The 17,657-nt window shown below is 68.2% G+C and overlaps 2 protein-coding genes across 3 annotated transcripts; both read left to right on the top strand.

The window, feature by feature from the left end:
* Positions 1-3,197: 3,197 nt before the first annotated feature.
* XPNPEP2 (X-prolyl aminopeptidase 2) lies at positions 3,198-10,306 on the top strand. The gene is made up of 22 exons (XM_062006974.1): positions 3,198-3,800; positions 3,988-4,201; positions 5,009-5,061; positions 5,184-5,294; positions 5,399-5,462; positions 5,582-5,686; positions 5,826-5,912; positions 6,016-6,162; positions 6,240-6,341; positions 6,887-6,968; positions 7,305-7,500; positions 7,646-7,735; positions 7,841-7,950; positions 8,030-8,107; positions 8,193-8,264; positions 8,409-8,469; positions 8,599-8,668; positions 8,747-8,851; positions 8,961-9,020; positions 9,203-9,279; positions 9,698-9,796; positions 10,115-10,306. Exons 1-22 carry the CDS (start codon positions 3,198-3,200, stop codon positions 10,304-10,306), a joined length of 2,778 nt encoding a protein of 925 aa, XP_061862958.1.
* Positions 10,307-11,402: 1,096 nt separating this feature from the next.
* SASH3 (SAM and SH3 domain containing 3) lies at positions 11,403-17,267 on the top strand. Of its 2 annotated transcripts, none has more exons than XM_062006600.1 (8): positions 11,403-11,522; positions 13,488-13,583; positions 13,772-13,921; positions 13,993-14,134; positions 14,212-14,369; positions 14,495-14,701; positions 15,930-16,080; positions 16,170-17,267. In XM_062006600.1, exons 1-8 carry the CDS (start codon positions 11,469-11,471, stop codon positions 16,352-16,354), a joined length of 1,143 nt encoding a protein of 380 aa, XP_061862584.1. In that variant the 5' UTR covers positions 11,403-11,468; the 3' UTR covers positions 16,355-17,267. The 2 variants fall into 2 exon arrangements, with proteins under 2 accessions (XP_061862584.1, XP_061862583.1); XM_062006599.1 differs by having other exon boundaries at positions 16,167-17,267.
* The last annotated feature ends 390 nt before the right edge of the window (positions 17,268-17,657 follow it).

Below are 17,657 nucleotides of genomic sequence, written 5' to 3'. Positions count from 1 at the left end.
GACCCTGTGGAGAGCCTGTGCTGGAGCAGCTCCTGGCAGGACCTCTGGTCCTGTGCAGAGAGGAGCCCAGGGTACATCAGGTTTGCCGTCAGGACTCCATGGGAAACCCAGCGCTGGAGCAGCCGGTTCCTGCAGGACTGCGGCCGTGGGAAGCCCCTCGCTGGGGCAGCCAGGGAGGAACCACAGCATGTGGGAAGGAGAAGGGTGTGAGGAACATGTCCCATGGGAGGGACCCCACGCTGGGGCAGGGGAAGGGTGAGGAGCCATCACTCCACAAAGAGGAAGGAGCAGCAGAGGCCACGGGCAATGAACTGACCTCAACCACCATTCCCTGTCCCCCTGAGCTGCTTTGGGAAGGAGACAGAGAAACATGGAATAAAGCTGAGCCCAGGAGGAGGGGAGGGATGTAGAGACGGTGTTCTGAAGGTTTTAGGTTCTGTTTTTCATTTTATGGGTAAGCAGGGCTCTGAGGTGCAGCAGGGACCCCCCCAGCCCACCCCTCTGTGCAGGCCTCACAGCCTGTGCTGCAGGGCAGGCAGGGCCGGGCAGGCTTCGCCTTCACAGGGGACGGTGGCAGCGTCCCGGGGCCGCGGCGCTTCCGCATTCCTGCGGCAGCCGGAGCCTCCCCCCGCCGCGTCCTGTTTGCCAGGCGCGTCACCCCGGCCTGAGTCACCCCAACGGCCTCCGCAGGTGACGGAAGGACAACAATAGCCCACAAAGGGAGGATGTCCCCCCCAGAGCCTTCCTCCGGCTCGTCTTCGAGGAAACCTCCCGCAGGAGGGAAGGGCCCCACCGGACGCGCCACGGCCGATGAGCTTCGTCCGGTTGACGCTGCGCTGGGAGCAGCACGTGGCCCGGGGGGCCCTGGGGACGGCCGCTGCCAACCCCTGCACCGGGCAAGGACGATGGGGGGATGCACCACAGGGCTGATGCTGTGCCTGATGTCAGGAGGCTGGAGCCAGGCTGTGCTCAGGGATGGCCAGTGACAGGACAAGGGGCAACGGGCACAAGCTGGAACTGAAGAGCTTCCAAAGAGACACAAGGACAAAGTCGTTCCCTGTTGAGGTGAGGCAGCACTGGCAGGGGCTGCCCAGATGGGCTGTGGAGGCTCCTTCTCTGGAGACATTCCAACCCAGCTGGAGGAGTTCCTGAGTGCCCTGTTCTAGGTGGTGCTGCCCTGGCAGGGGGGTTGCACTGGGTGAGCTCTGCAGGTCCCTTCCAACCCTTGAGACTCTGTGGCTCTGAGGTTCTGTGACATTGGCCCGATGCTTTGGTCTCTGCCTGAGGTTGGTGGCTGTGCCGTTGGGTCGGTGGCACGTGCTGGCAGCGGCCCCGTGGTGCCAGCCGGGCTCCAGCCAGTGTTCCCTGCACCGAGGTCAACGGATGGACGGGGAGAGTTTCTGTAAAGCTCCAGTCCTGCCCTGCAAGGGCTGCTTGGGAAGGGCCCCAGCCCCGCAGCACTGCAGCACAGCACTTGCCTGCTGCCACGCAGGGCAGCTTCAAGGACTTTCCAACCCTTGAAATTCTGTGATTAAGATTCTGTCTGACCTCAGCCCCACCCTCAGGCCGTGGTGTGGGGAGTGGGACTGGGGATGGCAGCACAGGGTCGAACTCAGAGGGTGGGAACAAGGGGGTGGGGGAGACCCTGTGTGGTGAGGGGCTGCCGAAGGAGAGGCCAGCGGGGGACGGGGGGCGGCTGAGCAGCACTGTGGGTGCAGCCCCCAGCCTGGCACAGGGCAGCGAGCAGGTGGGGAGGATGGAAGGCATCATTAGCACGTTTCACTAATTAGCAGGATGGCAGCAAACCACTTGCTGCCCATCACCACGGCAACCACATGACACATCCTTGAGAAACTTTTGTTGCCATAACAATTAGAGGCAGCTGTGGTGATGCCCCACGTCTCCCCTCCCTCCTGCTCCTATCCAAGGGCCGGGGATCCCCTTCCCCCACCCCATCCCCCGGCTCCTGTCAGACACGGGCAGCCACCTCAGCACGAGTGTGCCGGGCCCTGCGCCGCCCGCAGGCAGGGACGGGACGGTGGCACCGAAACTGCTGCACCGACGTGGGCAGGGGACAGGGGACGGGACAGGGGTCTGTGCAGCTCCGCGGCGCCGTCCTGGTGCCACCTCGTGGTGAGCGGGAGCCCGGTGACGGAACGGGACGGCGGCTCCGGCGGGTGACAGAGGTGACAGCGGCTGGGGCGGCAGAGCAGGGCCAGGACTGGTGGCCCGAGCCCCAGCGCCGTGAGACGCGGCCGGGGCTGTCGGCGCTGCCGGGATGGGCCGTGCCAGCTGCCGGGACCGACGGAGGACACGTTGCTGCTCCAGAGCCTCGATGGCCACTGCAGCAGTGCTCCCAGCCTGAAAGGGTTCAAAACCCGCCGTGCCCCACGTCGGGAAACGCTGCTGGCAAGAGGCAGCGTCTCTGAGCTCCCATCCCCGGCCCGGCTGTATCCCTGGAGGCAGAGAGCTCAGGAGAGACCTTCCAGGGAGCCACAGCCCCGTGCTGGTGCTGGCCCTGGGAGAGGGACCTGGCTGGGTGGGGAGTTGTGAGTGGGACAGAAGGGGCAGCTGAAGGGTGGCAGGATCCTGCCCAGCCTGGGGCTCAGCCAGCCAGCGCTTCCTCCCCCAGCCCGCTGCACGGGGGGCACAGGGAGTTGCCACCCAGGTCCCCAGATGACCTCTTGTCTTTCTGTGCTGAAACACCTGCTTGTTCCTTTCCCACAGGACCTGCAGATCTTCTGCAGCTCTCGTACCCTGCCACGGCAGCCACGGAGCACATGGTGCTGCTGCACTGGCAGCGAGGGCCTTCCATCCCCCTCCCTGCCCTGTGCCCACTCTGTGCCCTGTCGGCTTTGCCCCGCTCCAGAGGGGTGTTTGTGCCCTCCGAGCCCACCATCGGGCTGTGATGGTGACACTGCTGTGCCCACCCCGTGGTGCAGCAGCTCCTTGAGACATCCCTGATGGAGAGAAGCAACTTCACAGTCTGTGAGCAGCAGCTCTGCACCAGGGACTGCGCCGGGTACCCCTGTGTGGGGTGGGCACATGCATCCTCCCCAAACGTCTGTGTGGGCACCTCGCTGCCTCCCACTGCAGGTCTGTGTTGCAGTCAGCCTTTCTCTTCAATAACTGCACAGAAGTCATCGAACCAAGTCTGTGTGCAATAAAAGTGACAGGCCTTGGGGTCAAGGCTCGTTATGACTGACATAATGAGCTTTTTCACCAAGCTGATGCTGCAGGACCGGAGCTCACGGGCTCGGCAGGACAAAGGGCGCATCGCAGAGGGCTCCTCCCGCAGACAGCCAGGCCCAGGGGGTGGCCAGTGCTCTCCCGGTTGGTTACTCCCGTTGCTCCAGGAGCAGGGCCACGTGCTGCCCGGTGCTGACATTACCCGTTGCTGCCCTCTAAGGCCTCACGCGTGCTCCTGCCCCAGGAGCCCCACGCACTGGCTGCGGGGTCACACGTGCAGCTCTGGCTTTCCGGAGGCCGGCCCCTTTTCGTGCGGCACAGCGCTGCCCTTCCCGCACACCTCACCCCCCCTCACAGCTCCCCAGCCCGAAGCCCCGTGCATGCGCTGTGCCGCCGCCCGGGCCGCCCCGGCTCCTCTCCCGCCCCGCCGTGTCCCAGCACTGCCCGTCCCGGGGCGCTCGGAGCCAAGGGCCAGCTCCAGCCCTGCTCCCGCACCACGGCCCTGGGGAAGGAAGGGCGTTTCATGCCCCCCGACAGCCACGACGCTGAGCGATGGCAAGCGGTGCCTCCCGCCGCCCCCCGGCCTCCGCCAGCGCCGCGGGTGTCCCTCGGTGGGGCCGGGTGCGGCGGTGCCCGGGACGATGCTCCGCTCCACATCCTGCAGCGTGGCCCCCTCGGCACCCCCACGCCAGGACCCCCGGCACCCCCGTTGTGCCGGGCAGCCGCGCTGGCACAGCGCCACCTCGGCTCCCGGGATCTTTGGACTTTGTGCTGATTTTGCTGTTTGCGTTTATTTAGCGGCGGGATCCGCTGCCAAAGCGCAGGACAACAACCTTCCCCCCCCACCCCTCCCGCCCCAACCTGCCCTGGGCCGCGGCCCTCCCACGCAGCATCCCCCCGCCCCTGGGGCAAAGGCGCCGCAGGAGGCACCGGGACGCGGCCGCTCAGCTCCGCCGCCGGGCAGCCATGCACCCGCGGCACTGGGTCGCGGTCTGGGCGCTCCTGCTGCAGGGTAGGTCGGAAGGGTCGGGCTGGGGTGCGCTGCCCCAGGCAGGACGCAGCCCGGGACCCCCGGCATTCGGCTGCTCCCGGCGTGGAGGAGGTCGGGGCGCTTTGCAGCAGCCCCAACCGCCACGTCGGGGGTAGCGAGGGTGGGTTTGCGCTCGGGGAGCCCGGGCTGTGCTGCTGCCCCCTCCCGCTGCCCTCGGGCACGGGACCAGGCTGCCGAGAGGGGCTGATCCTGCCCGCCGGATCCCGGGGACGAGCTGTGGGGAGGCGACGGGTGAGGAGCAGCTCCCAGGGCAGAGCCGAGGCCACACCACCCTAAGGGTGACCCGGACCCCATGGCTGGAGGCCGGTGCCCTTGGCCTGGGATGTAGCTGGTGCCGGTGATGGACAGTTCAGGGAAAGGTGGTGATGGTGGTGGCACCAAGTGCCAAGGAGCACCGAGGAGAAGCTGAGGGCACAGCCTTGGTTTCCAGCTTCTCGCAGCCCCAGTGCCAGGGGTGCTCAGGGCTGCCTCCTGTCAACCCTCTCCCAGCTCCTGGGGGCAGTGGGCACTGGCTGTGCCCTGGCAGGATCCCACTGCACCCCGTGCCCATCCCCAGGCACTGCCCATGCCCGGCAGCATTTGGTCCCTCTTGAGCTGGGTGTTGGTGTTGGTTTTCACCCACTGAGGCCCGAAACACTGCTCAAGAAGCCCCAGAACTGGACTGGCTCAGTGCTTGGGAGTGGGGATGCTGCCCTGGCACTGGCTTAGGGCTGGAACCTAAGGCTGCCCAGGCAGCAGCCCGAGGCTCCAGTGTCCCCGTGCCCGCAGGCTGTGCCACCTCTGCCAGGACTGACGTCCGGAACTGCTCCACGGACCCTCCAGTGAGCCCCCCACCCTGTGCTCACCCCTGCCCAGGACACCCTGCAGGGGGTAGGGGAGAGTCACCCCCAGCCCCACCGCTGCAGCTGCTGCCCCCCAAGCATGTGTCCCCTTATGCCACCAGTACCTGCCCCCCACGGCCACCAACACGACGGCGCGTCTGGCTGCTCTGCGAGATGCCATGCGGGACCGCGGTGTCGACGCCTACATCGTGCCCTCCACGGATGCCCACATGGTAAGGCGGTTGCCTGCCTGTGCCCCTGGCAGGAGGGACCACCCCCCACACTCCCACACCCCCCAGCTGGTGCTCACCCCTCACGGCTCCATCCCCGGCCCCAGAGCGAGTACATCGCGGAGCGGGACGCACGGCTGCGCTGGCTCACGGGCTTCAGCGGCTCTGCAGGTGAGCAGCCCCCATGGCCCCGCTGCCCTGGGACAAGGCACAGTCCCACTGGTCAGACTGGGGATCCTGGGGCTGTTGAGGGGTCCTGAGTGCTGCCTGAGCACCCCCCCTTGCCGCAGGCACCGCCGTGGTGACACAGGACAAGGCTGCGCTCTGGACCGACAGCCGCTACTGGACACAGGCAGAGCGGCAACTGGACTGCAACTGGGAGCTGCAGAGGACAAGTCAGTGGGGCACAGACTGGGGGGCTGCCACGTCCCCTTATCCCCAGGGTCCCCCCAGCCCCAGCCACGGCCCTGTCTGGGCTCAGTGTGGGCTGGGACGTGGTTTGTGCTGGCAGTGCCAGCCGAGTCTCTCCTGCAGCCCTGATCACGTCCATTGGGCTGTGGATCCTGGAGGCGGTTTCTACGGGGGGCAACGTCAGCCTGGACCCCTTCCTCTTCTCCATCGGTAGGACTGGCACATGGGGTGATCCTGCCCAACACAAGGGCAGCTCCCAGGTGTGGATTTACCAGGTGCCCCCAACCATGGGCTTATTCCCCCCCCTCCCCAGACACGTGGAACAGCTACAGCCAGGCCCTGCACGGCTCTGGCAGGACCCTGATCCCCATTGAGACCAACCTCGTGGATGAAGCGTGGGGTGACCAGCGACCCTCTGCAGCCTCCAGCGAGATCTACAACCTGACAGAGGCCTTCACAGGTACCACCAACAGCCTGCCCTGCAGCCCTCGGGCTGGGCACCGCGTGGTCCTGAGCTGGGCGGCCGCTCACCCCCAGGGAGCAGCTGGCAGGAGAAGGTGGCTGGGATCCGGCTGCAGATGGAGCAGCACGTGCAGCGTCCCACAGCCGTGCTGCTGTCAGGGCTGGAGGAGACGGCCTGTGAGTAGCTGCGCTGGGTGCTGCAGTGGGTGCCGTGCTGAGTGCTGCAGTGGATGCTGCAGTGGGTGCCGTGCTGGGTGCTGCAGTGGATGCTGCAGTGAGTGCTGCACTGGGTGCCATGCTGGGTGCCACAGTGGATGCCGCAGTGGATGCCATGCTGGGTGCCGCACTGGGTGCCGCAGTGGATGCTGCAGTGGATGCCGCAGTGGGTGCCATGCTGGGTGCTGCACTGGGTGCTGCAGTGAGTGCTGCACTGGGTGCCATTCTGGGTGCCACAGTGGATGCCGCAGTGGGTGCCATGCTGGGTGCTGCACTGGGTACCGCAGTGGGTGCTGCAGTGGGTGCTGCAGTGAGTGCTGTGCTGGGTGCCATGCTGGGTGCCACAGTGGATGCTGCAGTGGGTGCCGTGCTGGGTGCTGCACTGGGTACCGCAGTGGGTGCTGCAGTGGGTGCTGCAGTGGGTGCTGTGCTGGGTGCCATGGTTTCCAATCTGGGGGATGAGGGGTTGCCAGTGGGCACAGGCTCCGAGGTCTCATTCCTGGCAGGGCTCTTTAACCTCCGAGGAGACGACATCCCCTACAACCCCGTTTTCTACTCCTACACTCTACTGACCAACACCACCATAAGGTGGGCAGCATCTCCCTGCAGGCACCAGGCACTGAGGGAGGCTTAGCACCCATGGGACCCTCCCCTAGCCTGTCTGCCCCCTTCCCCAGAGCCCATCATCTCCTGCAGTGCCCGGCTCCATAAGCTTCACATCTTTCCCAGCTCTAGCTCCCTCCTTCCCAGCCCTGCCTGGGGTGCAGCCCCATCCTCTCTGGCACAACCTGAGGCCAGCCCCAGTTCCCAGCCCAGCATCCCTCCCCTGAGCCCCCCCCAGCAGTCCCCAGATCCTCCCGATGGCCAGATCCAGGGGAGCAAAGGCGGCTGCCGCCCCCAGCCCGTCCCCCATCCCCTCCCCAGCCTGTTTGTGGAGGTGCAGCGGCTGTCAGCGGCAGCACAGCAGTCCCTGCAGGCAGCGTGCCCAGGGCCGCTCTGCGTGGAGCTGCAGGACTACGGGCAGGCACGGGCACACCTCCGCAACTACACCCAGGGCAACGTCACCGTCTGGCTGGGCACCGAGTACACCAACTATGGCCTCTACGGGGTCATCCCGCAGGTGGGACGGCTGCATGCCACTGCCCCTGCCCCTGCCGTGCCCGGCCACGGCTGGGGGACAGCCCCATGCTGCCCGACCGTCACGGGCTGCGCTGCGGCTGTCCCTGGGGCATGGGGGGGGTGCCACCCTCAGCCTGCCCTTGCAGGAGAAGCTGCTGGAGACCAGCTACTCCCCCGTCATGCTGGCCAAGGCGGTGAAAAACACTAAGGAGCAGGAGCTGCTGCGAGCCGCTCACGTAAGAGCCGCCCCTGTGCCCACAGCCCCCGGCAGAGGTGGGGGGCAGCCGTGGGAACTGGGGTGCTAATGCCCCCTGCCCTGAGGCCACCGGCCCTCCCCCCAGGTTCGGGATGCGGTGGCTGTCATCCAGTACCTGCTGTGGCTGGAGAAGACGGTCCCACAAGGGCAAGTGGATGAGTTTTCAGGGGCACAGCACATCGACAGCCTCCGACGGTCAGTGCTGCCCCCACAGCCCCCCACCCGCTGTGGGGCACCCGGAGCTCCTGACATCGCCCTCCCCGCTGCCTTCCAGGGCACAGCAGTACAACCACGGGCCCAGCTTCCAGTCCATCTCTGCCAGCGGGCTCAACGCAGCGCTGGCACACTACAGGTGGGGCTCAGCCCCAGGCAGGGCCAGCAGCGTGGGCAGCCCCTGGGCAGGCTGGGAGCGGGCTCTGACCCCCCTCCCTTCGCAGCCCCGCCAATGGGAGCAGCCGGCAGCTGTCCAAGGATGAGATGTACCTTTTTGACACCGGAGGACAATACCTGTGTGTAGCCTTGAGCACGGACCCCTCCAGCACCTCTCAGCCCAACCAGCCCCTCCTCGTGTCCCCAGTGTAGCCTGGTGCCAGGGGGCCCCAGAGGCAGCACTGGGGCTGCACCACCTCTGCTCACACATAACCCCTCTGCAGGGACGGGACGACAGATATCACACGGACGGTGCACTGGGGTGTCCCCACCCCACTCCAGAAGGTACCAGCCCCTTCCATGGCAGCCAGCACCCCCAGTGCTGCCCGGCACCCTCAGCAGCAAGGTCCGTGGACGGGCCAGGGAGGGGCTGTGTGGGCAGCACTGCGCTCAGCCCCCGCCGTGTCCTCGCAGGAAGCCTACACCCGCGTGCTGATGGGCAACATCGACCTGGCCCGCCTCGTCTTCCCGCCCAACACGGCAGGTGGATGCTGAGCCCGGGCCCCTGGGCGTGGGGAGGAGGGTCCAGGAGGCCCCCATCCCACACCTTGGTATTCCCCAGGGAGGATGGTGGAGTCTTTTGCCCGTCGGGCACTTTGGGACGTGGGACTCAACTACGGCCACGGGACCGGCCACGGTATCGGCAACTTCCTCTCAGTGCATGAGTGTAAGTGCTGTGGCAGCCACCCCAGCGCTGCAGCCACGGGCTGAGCTGCGGGGCATGGGCATGGGCCAGGGGTCCCCAGGAGCTGTAACCCACCCTGTGTCCCCTGCAGGGCCCGTGGGCTTCCAGTCCAACAATGTGCCACTGGCACCCGGCATGTTCACCTCCATCGGTACGTGCCCACCGCTCAGGACGGTGCCTTGGGCTCTCAGGGCTGCCCCGGGGCACGGAGCCTGGCTGGGGGAGGGGGCATTCAGCTCTTGGCACCCCTCAGAAGGGTGGATCTGGCCCCTCTGAGGAGTGATGGGCTGGGGCAGTTGCTGGGGCTTGAGGCTGACCAGGCGCCTTCCCCAGAGCCTGGGTACTACCGGGATGGGGAGTTTGGGATCCGCATCGAGGACATCGCTCTGGTGGTGGAGGCACAGACGGAGGTAGCGATGGGGCTTTGCTGGGGGTGGCACAGCGTGGGGGGCTGCAGTGAGCTGGGGATAACAGGATGGGGCCATGCTGGTGGGGGTGGCACAGTGTGAGGTGATGGGGCCGTGCTGGTGGGGGTGGCACAGTGTGAGGTGACGGGGCCGTGCTGGTGGGGGTGGCACAGTGTGAGGTGATGGGGCCGTGCTGGTGGGGGTGGCACAGTGTGAGGTGACGGGGCCGTGCTGGTGGGGGTGGCACAGTGTGAGGTGACGGGGCCGTGCTGGTGGGGGTGGCACAGTGTGAGATGATGGGGCTGTGCTGGTGGGGGTGGCACAGTGTGAGATGATGGGGCCGTGCTGGTAGGGGTGGCACAGTTGCAGGGAGCGGTGGTGAGCCAGGGCTGGTAGCACTCACTGCACTTCTCTGTGGCAGCACCAGAGCGGGGACGAGCCCTTCCTCACCTTCGAGGTGGTGTCCCTCGTGCCCTACGACCGCAACCTCATCGACCTCAACCTCCTGTCACCAGAGCAGGTACGGGGTGCTTGGGTGGGGGGGGGCTGGCAGGGATGTGAGGAGAGCCAAGGGGTCTGGGGGGGGGGGAATGGGGATGGGGATAGACAGAGTGGGAAACCAAGAGCATGGGCGTGCAGTCAGGGTGAGTACACGACACCGGGCAGCGATGGATGTGTGGCAATGGTGAGGGGCAAGGGGGCTTTTGGACGGGGCCAGTGACCAGGGTGTGGGGCAGCCTGGACAGGGAGGCTCAACTGGGGACAAGGAGGGTGCGGGCAGTGTGTGGGGGATGCTGTGGGGCACCCCCCCTTAGCCCCCTGCGGTGTCTGGCTGCAGATCCAGTACCTGAACAACTACTACGAGACGATCCGTGCGCGCGTGGGGCCGGAGCTGCAGCGGCAGCAGCTGCAGGAGGAGCATCGCTGGCTGCAGCGCAGCACCGAGCCCTTCGCAGTGGGCAGCACCGCTGCTGCCGGGGCCACGCTGGGCACGCTGGCCCTCGCCTGCCTGCTGTCTGTGCTGCTCTGAGGCTGCAGGCCCGACCTCCCTCCACGCCGCCGCTGCTTCTCCCCGCTGCTCACTTCCCTTTTCTTTGTTTGTTTCCTATGTGCTCGTTTGTGATTAAAGAGGAGCCGCAGCGGGGCCTGGCACGGCCGTGCTCTACCTGCCCACGGCTGGGCTCTGCCTCCCACGGCTGGGCTCTGCCTCCCAAGGCTGTGCTCTGCCTGCCCACCATGGTTGAGCTCTGCCTGCCCACCATGGCTGGGCTCTGCCTGCCCACAGCCAGGCTCTGCCAGCTCCACACCTCTGCCCTGCCCAGGGGTGGCTGAGTCAGCACCCTCAGCAAGGAGGCAGATTCAGGGCAGGTTTCAATTCTTGAGGAGCAGAGATGGGGGAATCAGAGCGAGAGGGGCAGGGGAGCCATCCTGGCAGGGGCTGGCAGGGAGCTGATGATGAGCTCAACACCCAGCCAGGAGGAGCTGTGGGTAGAAACATGGAATGGTGGGGTGGGAAGGGCCCTGCAGAGCTCACCCAGCCCAAGCCCCTGCTAAAGCAGGTTCCCCTGGCTCAGGGGGCACAGGAACGTGTCCAGGTGGGTTTGGAAACCTCTCGAGAAGGAGCTTCCACACCTTCCCTGGGCAGCCTGGATCAGGGCTCCCTCATCTCAGCACCAGATGAGTTTCTCCTTGTGTTTCAGTGGCACTTTTTGTGTCCCAGCTTGTGCCTGTTACCCCTTGTCCTGTCACTGGCCACCACAGCACAAAGGCTGGCCCCATCCTGACACCCATCCCTTAGGGACTGATAAGTGTAGGATGCAGGGGACACGGGGTATCCCGGGTGCAGGGTCACACGGGGTATGACCATCGTGCAGGGGCAGGGAGAATGAGCAGGCACGAGGAGTGGGCACAGCGGAGAGGCTGGGGACCTTCATCCTTTGCACAGAGGGGACGTGGTGCCAAGGACAGCACGGCCAAGGGGCAGCAGGGTGCTGGCAGGCGCCACCCCCGGGGCCCCGGGCAGGGCAGCAGCTTCGTGGAGGGTTTCCTTCCTCCTACCCCAGCCCGCGCACCCGCCAGCCGCCCCGAGCACCTCTCATGTGACCGCCGGCTTCCTGTCGCCTCCCGGCCTCGGTGCCGGTGCTTCGGTGGGTGCCGCGCCAGGCGCTGCCCGTGCCCCCGGGCCCAGCACCATGCTGCGCCGCAAGCCGTCCAACGCCGGCGACAAGGAGCCAGGACACAGGAAGGTGAGCGCTGGCAGCGCCCGGCTGCCCGCGGGCTCGGGATGGTCCCGCACGCCCCGCACCGCCCCAGCCCGGGCTGCCCGCGGGCTCGGGATGGTCCCGCACGCCCCGCACCGCCCCAGCCCGGGCTGCCCGCGGGCTCGGGATGGTCCCGCACGCCCCGCACCGCCCCAGCCCGGGCTGCCCGCGGGATGCTGAGCGCAGACCTGGCGTCAGGAGGCAGCGGCAGCCGTGGGGCAGAGCCCCGCGGGGCCTGGGCGCTGCTCTGCACCCATCAGTCCCCGCCACTGCCGGCCACCGTGCCCTCGGCGGGTCCCGGCGTCGTCCCGCGCCCCGCTCCCAGCGCGACTGCAGCAGGCAGGATGGGCGCCCGGGACGCGCGGTCCCTGCTCGGCGTGCCGCAGCCCGGGGAGCCGCCGGGACCCGCGGGGCTGTGCAGGGGACAGCGGGCCCCTTCCCACGGCTCCGCGCAGCGTTTCCTGCCGGGGGAGGGGGAACGCGGCCGCGCTGCCGGTGCTCGGCTCCCACAGCGAAGGTGTCGGCGCCGAGGCTGCGGCTCCGCCACGTGCGTTGGCCGCTTCGTCCCGCCGGCAGCACCGCACCCGGCACCGCACCCGGCCCCGCGGCCGCGCGTCCCTGCAGCCCCCGCACGCCCGAGCTGCGGCCCCCGCGGCCGGCGCCCTGGCACCCCCGGCAGCTCCGGCCGGGCCCTGGCGTGCTGCCAACGAGCAGTCCCCGCGGGTGGCGGGGCCGGCGGCCGGGGCTGTGCTCCTGCCCACGGAGCCACGCGCCGTGCGGCTCCTCCGTGCCGGGAAGCTCCCGACGGAAATCTGGGTGAAGTTCCCCCACCCCGGCCCGGGGAGCCTGGCAGGCCCCGGCGGGCATCCCCTGCCTCGGCCCCGCAGCCGCTGCTCTCACTTCCCTCTGGCAGCCGAGCTCGGGGGGCCCGGCCCTCAGCCCCGCTGCCGGGCTTCCCGCTGCCTTCGCACCTCCGGCTGCCCCGGCCCCGGGGCAAAGGCTGATGCTGCAGCTTTCCCGGCCGGGGGGGAAGGGGGCGCAACGTTTTATCTGGAGGGTGCAGGGGAAAGCCGAGGGGTTCCGGCAGCCCCGGAGGGTTCGGCGGTGCCAGGCGAACCGGCGGAGCTGGTCCCGCCGAGGAAAGCCGGAGCGGGGCCGAAGCCGCCGTCCCCCAGCCGAGCCGGCCCCCTGCGAGGAGACGGCAGCAGCAAGGCGCAGAGGATGCTCAGCCGCGGCGGTGGAAAGCAGAAGGAGGAGGGAGGGGAGGGCGCGGGGCCGGGAGGGGCCCCGGCCGCCTCCTGCGCAAGCGGAGCCCGCGGCGGCAGCGCGGCTCGGGCAGGAAACCGCCGCCTTCGCGCCGAGCAGCCAGGGACGAGGCAGGGACCCAGGCTGGCTGGCACGGGGAGTGCTCCCGGCACGGGGAAACCCTTCCCGCGTGGGACCGGCGCCTGAGGAGACAGAGCGGGGGGGAAGGAGGGGCCGGGGGCGGGCGGGGGGACGCGGGAGGACCGGAGGAGGCGGTGATGTGGGGCTGCTGCACGGCCGAGATCAGCGGGGTGGCTGTGGTCCGAAGGACGGGGCTGGCGGGCGCTGCTGGCACGGGGGGGGCTCCCTGGGGGGGTCACGGGCCATCGCGTGGGCAGCGCCTGGGCTGGGAGAGGGGCACGGGGGCACGGCCCCGCCAGCACTCGGCTCTCGGCTTTGAGCCCTCAGATACCAGCAGGGGAGGGAGGGACCGATCCACCGCACGGCCGCCGTGGCAGGGGGACCCAGCACCAGGCCGGTCCCATTCTGCTCTCCTTCCCAAAATCGCCATCTCAGGGCAGGGCTGGTGGAGCGAGACCCCCGGGCTGGGCGCTGAGCCCCTGCCAGGCTCAGTGCTGGGGTGCCTGCAGTGGGTGCCGGGGCTCTCAACAGGGAGAAGCTCCCACACCTTTCCATCTCCCCCAGCTCTCCCTCCAGCGCTCCAGCAGCTTCAAGGACTTTGCCAAGTCCAAAGTCAGCTCTCCAGCGCCCAGTGAGAAGGAGTTCAACCTGGAGGAGAAGGTGAGGTGGGGGCAGCAGCATGCACCACCACTTCCTGCCCCCTGGGCTCCCTTCCCCCAGGCACAGAGCCTGCCTGCCCAAACTCCTGTCCTACCGGTGTCCCCATGGGGCAGCCCCTGGGGCTCTGGTGCTGGCAGGACTGGGGGTCTGGGAGTGGGCTGTGCCTTCACTCTCCATCCGTCTGGCAGATCCCAGAGGATGAGCCCAGCAGCGCCGGCCCCGAGGAGGCTGCGCGGGGCAGCGGGATGAAGCTGGGCAAGAAGTGGCGGGCGGTCATCTCCCGCACCATGAACCGCAAGATGGGCAGGATGGCCGTGAGAGCCCTGGCCGAGGGCAAGGTGTGCGGGGGGCCTGGCCAGCTTCGGGGGGCAGCTCCCCCGCCTCGGCCTGAGCCCAGTATCCCCGGCAGGGCGAGGTGGAGGAGGAGGAGGGCTCCCCGTGCCCCCTGTCCCCAGGCGGCAGTGCAGAGGAGCTGGGCCACAAGATGCCTCTCTCGTATCTGGAGACGGAGGAGGACGGGCACCCGTCGCTCAGCCGACAGCTGTCCAGTGGTGAGCCTGGCCCCAGCGAGACCCCCCTGGCCTCTCACCCCACGCCGTGCTCACTCTGACCCCTCTCCCCTCCCCAGGCAGTGAAGTGTCCAGCCCTGGCCCCGGGAGCAGCAGCCGGGAGAGCCTGCAGCTGGAGGAGAGCAGCCCGGCGTACAGCGGCCCCTTCTGCGGCCGGGCTCGTGTCCACACCGACTTCACACCCAGCCCCTACGACAGGGACTCGCTGAAGCTGCGGGTGAGCCAGGGGAAGGGCAGGGCCGGGGCTGAGCCCTGAGGAGGGAGGCTGGGGAACGTCCCCCCACCGCCGGGGGTCCTCCCCGAGCCCGCGCCCGCCGCCACCCCCTGTGTCCCTTGGCCCAGAAAGGAGACATCATCGGCATCATCGAGAAGCCGCCCGTGGGCACCTGGACCGGGTTGCTCAACAACAGGGTGGGCTCCTTCAAGTTCATCTACGTGGATGTGATCCCCGAGGAGCCGGCACCAGCACGCAGGAGCCGCGGAGCCGGCAGGAACAAGCGCCTCAAGCCCAAGACTCTGCACGAGCTGCTGGAGCGCATCAACCTGCAGGTAAGGGATAGACACGGCTGCTCCTGGGACCCTGCCCTGCTCCTGGGACCCCTCTCTGCTACCAGGACACCCCTTCTGCTCCTGCTGCCCCACCTCTGCTCCCCGGACCCTCCCCTGCTCCTGGGACCCCCCTCTGCTCCCGGGACCCTCCTCTGCTCCCAGGACCCTCCCTCTGTTCCCTGGGACTCTCTTTCTGCTCCCGGGACCCTCCCCTGCTCTTGGAACCCCCACTCTGCTCCTGGGAGCCTCCTCTGCTCTTGGCCCTCCCTCTCTGCTCCCAGGACCCTCTTTTTGCTCCCAGGACCCTCCCCTGCTCCTGGAACCCCCACTCTGCTCCTGGGACCCCCCTCTGCTCTTGGCCCTCCCTCTCTGCTCCCAGGACCCTCCTGTGCTCCCTGGGACCCTCTTTCTGCTCCCGGGACCCTCCCCTGCTCTTGGAACCCCCACTCTGCTCCTGGGAGCCCCCTCTGCTCTTGGCCCTCCCTCTCTGCTCCCAGGACCCTCTTTCTGCTCCTGGAACCCCCACTCTGCTCCTGGGACCCCCCTCTGCTCTTGGCCCTCCCTCTCTGCTCCCAGGACCCTCCTCTGCTCCCTGGGACCCTCTTTCTGCTCCCGGGACCCTCCCCTGCTCTTGGAACCCCCACTCTGCTCCTGGGAGCCCCCTCTGCTCTTGGCCCTCCCTCTCTGCTCCCAGGACCCTCTTTCTGCTCCTGGGACTCCCACTCTGCTCCCGGGACCCTCCCTCTGCTCCCAGGACGCTCCCTCTGCTCCCTGGGACCCTCTTTCTGCTCCCGGGACCCTCCCCTGCTCTTGGAACCCCCACTCTGCTCCTGGGAGCCTCCTCTACTCTTGGCCTTCCCTCTCTGCTCCCAGGACCCTCTTTCTGCTCCCAGGACCCTCCCCTGCTCCTGGGACCCCCACTCTGCTCCTGGGACTCTGCTCTGCTCGTGGTCCCCCTCCTCTGCTCCCAGGACCCTCCTCTGCTCTCAGGACCCTCCCTCTGCTCCATGGGACCTTCCCGCTGCCCCCAGCAGCCTGGCACCAGCCCCCAGCCCTGTGGGTCTCTCCACCTCGTGCCCCAGCATGGCAAAGGGGGCACAAGGGGCTTTTTCGGATGCTGCTTGGCAAGTGCTGGCGTGACCCCACACCAGGGCGGTAGCCCCATGGCTAGCACCAGGGCTGGGCAGGGAGAGGCAAGGGGAACCGTGCTGCTCTGCTCCCGCTGCAGGAACACACCTCCACGCTCCTGCTCAACGGCTACCAGACCCTGGAGGACTTCAAGGAGCTGCGGGAGACCCACCTCAACGAGCTGAACATCACGGACCCTCAGCACCGTGCCAAGCTGCTCACGGCCGCCGAGCTCCTCCTGGACTACGATGGTAAGGGCTGGGGGGGTGGGATGCCTGCAGCCCCCCGCGGCCCCAGCGCCGGCCGCAGCCCCCACGCCGCGTCCCGTCTCTCCCAGCAGCGAGCGAGCCCGAGGAAGGCGACAGCTCCGAAGCTCAGCCCTCGCCCTCGGAGCCCAAGGGCGACATTCCCCGGGACTCGGGCTGCTTCGAGGGATCGGAGGCCTTGGACAGCAGCCGGGACGAGGCCGAGCCGGAGGGTCCCGAGGGGCAGCCGCGGGCGCAGTCCCTGGCACAGTCCCCCTGAGCTGCCCTGCCCGTGGGCACAGCTCCCGCCCCAGCCCCGGCCTCGCACCGCCCTGGAAGGGACGGCTGCTCGCAGGGGGAGCAGGTGAGCCCCAGCAGCAGGACCCCCGGCAGCAGGACCCCCCTTCAGCGAGACCCCCCCCAGCTGTGAGCAGCTCAGCCCTGCAGCCCCGAGGCTGCCCCATTTCTGCCCCAGGACAGTTTGCCCAGCGCTGCCTCGCACCCTGACACACAGAGCTCTGGCAGCCTGGGGCATCGTGGGCCTGGAGTGCCCCCCCCCAGGTTCACCCCACTGTACCCACAGCCTGACGAGCTGCTGCCGGGGCCCTGGCTGCCAGCCGGGGGGTGAGGGCAGGAGGGAGGGAGCTGGCCCCACTTGCCAAGCGCCTGGGGGCCGCAGCGCAGAGCTTCCACCAGCCCAGCCCCTCTGCAGGGAGGAACCCGCTGTGCCTTCCCCCAGCGTCTTCCTCACACGGCCACGGTGGCCAGGGAAAGGTTTTTGCTGGCGAGTTTGGCTTGTGGGGGGAGACCAGCTCAGCAAGGGCCCGGCCAGCAACGTCCCTGGCTCAAGGGGACCCCAAGGCAGCTCCCAGCTCCCCACCAAGTCTGGCACAGGAGGCTCTGAGGCAGCTGGAGCGACACACATCTGCACAGCAGGGTGAGGCTTTGCCCAGCAGGACAGCCCCTTCCAGCCTGCCAGAGCCCCCCAATGCACCCCTGGGAATGGGCAGGGGAGCTGCAGCCTGGGCAGGACCCTGTAGCCTCCCGGCGTGGGCAGCTCCTAACCCCAGCCAAGCTGCTCCCCATGGGGGCCCTGCCTCAGGCCCTCAGCCCAGCACTGGCTCCTACACCCCAGCCATGGGCACCTGGGTTGTCCCTTTGTGCTCCATCCCAATAAAAGCGAGTCAAGGCTCTTCCAGTGTGCTGCTCCCTGCCTGCCCCGGGAGCAGGGGGTGCAGAGGCTGGGGAGAGAGACAGCTGCCTGGGAAGGGGGCACAGACAGAGGCAGGGGCCACAGCTCAGTTGCTTCTCAAGCCAATTCCATTTCCTTTGTTATTTTTTAAAAAAGTGAAGCAAGTGGCATCCTCTTCCCATCCCCTCTGCCTGCCTTCCCCACTGCCTTCCCCTCTGCCTGCCTTCCCCACTGCCTTCCCCTCTGCCTGCCTTCCCCACTGCCTTCCCCTCTGCCTGCCTTCCCCACTGCCTTCCCCCCTGCCTGCCTGCACCCCCACAGCCTGCCTTCCCCTCTGCTTCTCCCCCACACTGCCTTCCTGCCCCCATCCCCACTGCCTGCCTTCCCCTCT

This window comes from Colius striatus, chromosome 13 (assembly GCF_028858725.1).
Source record: "Colius striatus isolate bColStr4 chromosome 13, bColStr4.1.hap1, whole genome shotgun sequence".
In the NCBI taxonomy this organism is placed as follows: Eukaryota; Metazoa; Chordata; class Aves; order Coliiformes; family Coliidae; genus Colius; species Colius striatus.
The sequence above is the reverse complement of the archived record's forward strand: the minus strand, read 5'-3'. Positions and strand labels throughout refer to the sequence as shown.

What these genes read in the sequence shown, in the direction of transcription:
- XPNPEP2 (XM_062006974.1), top strand. Translation starts at nt 3,198, where the DNA reads ATGACTGACATAATGAGCTTTTTCACCAAGCTGATGCTGCAGGACCGG. An exon ending in AGGGCTGGAGGAGACGGCCT is followed by an intron (nt 6,342 to 6,886) that starts GTGAGTAGCTGC and finishes CATTCCTGGCAG; the next exon opens with GGCTCTTTAACCTCCGAGGA. An exon ending in TCCCCACCCCACTCCAGAAG is followed by an intron (nt 8,470 to 8,598) that starts GTACCAGCCCCT and finishes GTGTCCTCGCAG; the next exon opens with GAAGCCTACACCCGCGTGCT.
- SASH3 (XM_062006599.1), top strand. Translation starts at nt 11,469, where the DNA reads ATGCTGCGCCGCAAGCCGTCCAACGCCGGCGACAAGGAGCCAGGACAC. An exon ending in AGGAGCCAGGACACAGGAAG is followed by an intron (nt 11,523 to 13,487) that starts GTGAGCGCTGGC and finishes CATCTCCCCCAG; the next exon opens with CTCTCCCTCCAGCGCTCCAG. An exon ending in GCTCCTCCTGGACTACGATG is followed by an intron (nt 16,081 to 16,166) that starts GTAAGGGCTGGG and finishes CGTCTCTCCCAG; the next exon opens with CAGCGAGCGAGCCCGAGGAA.